The following is a 5,810-nucleotide window of genomic DNA, read 5'->3' as shown; positions in this document are numbered from 1 at the left end:
ACCCTCCGAAACCATATCTTTGGCCAAATGGTTGGCCATTTAATCAAATTCATAGAATAGTTAGTCAATTCAAAATATTTTTTTTTTTCATAATACATTGAACGAATAAATGAAATACGATTTCATACACCAAAGAAACTCCTAATAGCTATAATTATCTACTGTACTACTCAAATTTCGTTTAAATGCCCCACTATCACTTAACCCCAACTAAATTCATATAAGCAACTTATACAATTTTGTTTTAGAGGTTTTCGCCAAACAGTGGTATGTTTTTACCTATTAATTGTTCAAAATAGTGTTAGTGAATATACCTAAATTTACTTTACTTATAAATTATACATAGCATTACCAATAAATGACCATAGAACTGACTTCATCGTGGTGTTTTGCCTTTGTCGTCCCCCCAATGACAAATTCAGCTCGCTTCGCCAAGACAACAACATATTTAAGCAATTAAAGCAGAATGTGAAGGACTGGTGATTGTATGATGGAATGACATGATCTTTGTAGCTTCATTACCGGCTAAGACAAGGTGTTTCCTATCCAGGATAATTTATAAAGGCCAATCGAATTTCCAAAAAGCTACTAATTTAAGTTCAAACAGGCGACCGTTAAATTATTATTGAGCGAAAACCAATCATCACCATTAAGAGTATGTTACCAAACATGCGTCTCGATTAAGATTTAAGCTAACTATTTGTTATAATAAATCATACTTAGTATGCATTTTACACAGTAACCTAATGCCAGGAAGTACAAGTCATAGACAAAACACGTAACATCTAGTATATATCGAAACATAGATTACATGCAATGAAGAAAGATACTCTTTAAAATTAAAGTAAGATTAAAAGGTATTTCTCAGGGATTATTTTGTGGCTGAAGATGGCTCGCATTTGCGATGTTGTTAAGAAAAGTCGGACGAAGCTACTCAATAATTCATCGACGATCGATGTCTTGCTATGTTACGGCCCAAGGAACACGACCTTACACTCGAGATAATGTTATATGTTTATCTGCAGTGGCTTCTTTCAACGTACAACCCTTCAAACGGACAAAACATTTGAATTGCTTGAATAAAATGTAAAATAACATTTTTTTACTGCAACAGCAGTATATGTAAGAGTAGTTATTAATATTGTGGAACTAAGGCAATAAGGTTCGTGTTATGAAAATATATACCTATTAATACCAATTTAAGAGACTTAGTAGAGTGAGCATAACGACTGGTAAGAAATTAAAAAAAAAATTAATAAATATTAATCCATTCGTACACACTTATCCACGTATTTTCCACCAAATTATTTAAAAAAGGCTAGGTTATACGTTGCATCCGTCCACAGAATGCGGTGTAAGATATGCCCTATCGATTGAGTAAAGAATACAAAACTGAGGGTTACGGTCTTTTATAGCACATAGGCCTATTAATAAATTTATTATTTTCAAACATTTATATGAAGTAACCTTTCTTTTTCGCACGTATAAACAATACAGACATTTTGTTTGAAAAATACATCGTGTCACAAAATATACACTTCACCAGTTTCAGAATTTGTAAAGCAACAAAACGTATTATAACAATAAATATTGTCATGTATTCTACAAAAATACACACACTGTAACAATATTCGTCATAGTCGACTACCCATACTATCCACACTTTCCGAATAATCAAATTTGAATTCTTTGTTATTTGATTCACTATGAAATTTCTTTGTGAGATCTTCCATGTCTTCCACAGTCATGTTATCCATGTCCAACGTGCCATCTTCGTTCATATACATTTCCTCATCAACATACCTACCTTCTTGGTAGTCCAGGCGATTGAATCGGTCCCAAATGGCTTCCATCGGTTCTTTAGTCTCTTCGGGAACATATCCTTCGTAAGGATTTTTGTACCTAATTTGTTCCATCAATGCTATCCATCTTTCACTTCCTATTTCAGGCACTGGTGTCAGCTCTTCAGGCCACACATTCCCAATTGATTGGAAATCAACTTCGTTAGACGGTTCAAACCACTCATCTTCATCTAAGATTGGCTTTTCTTTAGGCTGAAATTTCTTCCTAGTCTTTTCCTGGGGCATAGTAGAAATTTGTACTTCCTCGACAGTGTTTCTCGATGGTGTCAGTGGTTTTAAATGAAACTCTTGAAATTTATCAGAACTTTCTGCAATATCGTACCTTGAGTGCCTCTTGAATTTTTCTTTTGTTTTTAAATTATGTTCACGTTTTCTAGGAGTATATTCACCATTGTCATATTGTATGTACCTTTCCTTCTGTCTATGTGATTGGTCTAATGACTCAAAAAGTTGTTTATACCTAGTATTACTGTATTCTAATTGGTTAAGCTCATGTTTAAAGTTGTTAAAACCTTTTTCACTTTTCTTTTTGAGTTTCCTTACCTCTACCCGTTCAATATTTAAATTACCATATTTTTTCTCAATATGTTCAAGATTACCTTTCTCTTCTGCTCCATGTACATTTGAAGTATCTACATCTACTGATATTTCTAAAGTCGTATTTGACATATCCTTTTCCATATCTTCCTCTTCTTTTTCTTCTTTCCCTTCTTCCTTTCTGTCTACTTCCTTCTTGTCCAGTCTCTCTTCTTTTTCGTCCTTCTTTTCTACTTCTGGTTTTCCCTCCTCGTCCTCTTTTTTCTCATCCCCTTCATCTTCCTCTTCTTCTTCCTCTTCTTCCTCTGTGTCGTATTCATCCTCATCCCATTCTTCATAACTATCAGAATCTGCGGTTCCATCTGGTAGAGGAGGGCTCGTAAGATCCAACGAATGCTGCTTATCCGGCTCCTTTGGCACTGCCAATGGCTCAGCCATAGTTTAAATTACGTTTGTGAAGTTGTCTCTACAACTTTGCCATTTGTGGTTGGCACACTTTATCACTAAAGACTACTGTTTACATTGTGAGTGAAAAGCTATAAAGTTAACTATTCACGTTTATCATACAAACTTAGAATATTAGAGTTGAAGTTAAATATATTACTTTAAAAGTCAAATATCACTCCCGAAACTGAGAACGCCACTCCACATTATTGATATCACGGGTAAGTTGAAACTAATGTTTCTCATCTACAAAAGTACACTAGTTTTAGTTTCTAGCTGATTATTATTGTAAATAGAACAAATCGTTGTAGAGGGGGGAAATTGTGTTTTAATCTTATCCCTAACCATTATGATAAGATTAAAATGCTAGTCATGAGTTTGCTCTATTTTTTGTTAACTGTTGGCTGCATTTCAAATAAATTATCAATTACTAAAAGTTGCTTACTTAGATTACATAGAAAAATTAAAAAAGCAAGTATGTGTACTGTTCAGAAACGGTTTTAAAAGAAATTGTGCCAAAATAAATGTAATTGCTACTTTTCATTATACGGCCCTCAAACCCAAGATTTTCACATCCAGCTTAGGATATTTTTTTCATTATGTTCAAAATTGAAGATAAAATTGTAGAAAAAATGAGTTTAAACTTATCTTTTTTAATTAATGTGTATCATCGACGCTTAAAGTATGTCCACCTGCTAGTACTAAAACCCCAAATTGCACATTATATGGCATACACCCTAATTTTTTATAGTTGTTGCGTAGTTAAATTGTTCTGCATAAAAACAATGGGTTAACTAAAATACAATATTTTTACTTATCTAGTTTTATTGTAAAACATTACAAAAATATAAACATTTATTCAAGCATTTTGACTATTCAATTTATTTTAAAACAAAAGGAAAAGAGTATCCTGAAATTTAAATAATCCATGTATTCACTTAAAATATTACTTTTTGAAATATTTGAGGAAAATTTGAAGGCTTACAAAAAGTTTTTTTGAAACTAATACAAAAAACGTTTAAATCAAAATTAACATATGCTTAGTTTGACATTATACAATGTCTCCGGCAATTTTCTCTTCCATTCTTCACCGAAGGGTTGTACCACGTTGGTTGGCTGGTAGGTTGATCATCGTCGTCCCAGGAAGAATCATAGGTTGGTATGTTAGACTTTCCCATATTGTCCCAAACAGGTGGTTTGTAAGGATCGTAGACAAACCATACAGGAGGCTTCCCACGTTGCACTACGAAAGAGTCCCAGGAATAATTAATGAGATGTTGATGGTCAGAGTTATCCATAAAAAAATTTGTATGAAATCAATAATCAATTTTAACAATTTATGAATGAATAACTGTAACTGGTGGTTGAAGTGTTGAAGAGTTTGTACAAAGTAGACTGTACAGTAAAAACTTATTCAACTTATACTGGTCAATAATATAAAAAATATTTCTTTTATAGTAGATTTATGCATAATCAGTCCTAATTTTGTTGGCGATTCAAAACTAATAAGAAGTTTTTTGTGTTTGCTTTTTTATTCCGGAACAGTTTTTTATGCTGTGGAATGAAAGTATTTCAGAGGGATAAGCAGTTTAGTAGTTTCCTGAATGTAGTGTTTGTGAGTACAAATGGAAACTACGAACAGTTAATTTAATTGGTTAAAGCATTGCTGTTCTAAGTTTCACATACAAGTCGTTTTGGTAAATATTTGAGAAAGATGTATCTGTAATTTACCTTTATTTCAGTTGTTATTCGTGAATTTTATATATCATACGTGATGTCATAGTTCTGAAAATAATTACACTGCTCTGAAGTACCATTTGAGGTTTATTTTAATGTTTGACAGTACGGTATAGTATTTCCTACCTTTGCACATATTATTAAATTTCATCGATTTAAATAGCCATTCTGCCCAACTGGTGTGTTGAGATATGCATTTGTTTATATTATTGTTAGATAGAATACATTTGCAAAAGTAAATAATGGTAAACTGAACGCGAATAGTAATGGTAACTTTAAAACACTACTACGTAAGTTCCCAAAAATATGTGAACAGAACATATCTGTCAAATTTACCATATGGATTGAAAAAAGTAAGTTAAGAGTTAACCATGTAGAGTTAAAACTAAACAAATCTTTTCAACGTTATGAGTTGAGTGAAAAATTGTCTTTACAACTGTATCTGTTCCTAGATTATCTAACTGCGAGTGATAAACATAATTTATGAGTTTTAGAAATACTAGTGTGTATTGAAGACTCAGTAATCTATGTGTTTCAAAACGTTATGTTGTAGCGTTTTACTCTAAGCCTATTGAGTAATAACCTCACCTATGATGTAAGGTAGGAGTTTCCATTTAGAGGTGTTAATCGCTCATCATCAAACACTCATAAACACCAAGTGTTGAAGCAATAAACTCAACGTATGTTTTATTAAATGTTTACCCTCACAGGTACATGTTAAATAACTTATCTCAAATTGTTTATTTAGGTTCTTATTACTTGTCATGCAGTTCCAAAGGTAACAATGGAGTTAAATGTGTCAGCAAGATGCCATAGTCAGACACTTCAGTCCGGGGAATAAATACATTAAATCCACTTGATTGGCTTCGTTGGTTTTAAAAATACTAACACACATTTAACACACAGCTCATACAGATACGAAATATTATATATTTTTTTTGTAGACATGCTTATTCTGGAACACAACTTTAATAAACCATCGAAGCTAATTAAGCGTATTCAATGTATTTATTCCATGTACTGAAATGTCTGATGATGACATCTCATCGAAACATGTAACACTATTGTTACTACTGGAACTGAATTACAGGAAAAACCCATTTAGTTCAAATCGTATTTCCACCAAGCGAAAAAGTATTGTTTTATCAAATGTGTAGGTTAAGGACCTGTAAAAGTGAAAAATTGTATTGCAACGTTTAGCGTACATTACATGTACTCATCTTATATATA

General features: G+C 32.4%; 1 protein-coding gene across 1 annotated transcript; it reads right to left on the bottom strand.

The window, feature by feature from the left end:
* Positions 1 to 1,634: 1,634 nt before the first annotated feature.
* LOC128997530 (cilia- and flagella-associated protein 251-like) lies at positions 1,635 to 2,837 on the bottom strand. Its single transcript, XM_054423170.1, has 2 exons — positions 2,462 to 2,837; positions 1,635 to 2,170 (listed from the first exon to the last, which is right to left on the bottom strand). Exons 1-2 carry the CDS (start codon positions 2,835 to 2,837, stop codon positions 1,635 to 1,637), a joined length of 912 nt encoding a protein of 303 aa, XP_054279145.1.
* Between the last annotated feature and the right edge of the window lie 2,973 nt (positions 2,838 to 5,810).

This window comes from Macrosteles quadrilineatus, unplaced genomic scaffold (genome assembly GCF_028750875.1).
Source record: "Macrosteles quadrilineatus isolate MER2022 unplaced genomic scaffold, UCM_ALF_1.0 Scaffold_6__1_contigs__length_79288215, whole genome shotgun sequence".
In the NCBI taxonomy this organism is placed as follows: Eukaryota; Metazoa; Arthropoda; class Insecta; order Hemiptera; family Cicadellidae; genus Macrosteles; species Macrosteles quadrilineatus.
Note: the sequence above shows the minus strand (reverse complement) of the source record. Positions and strands in the feature narration are given on the sequence as shown.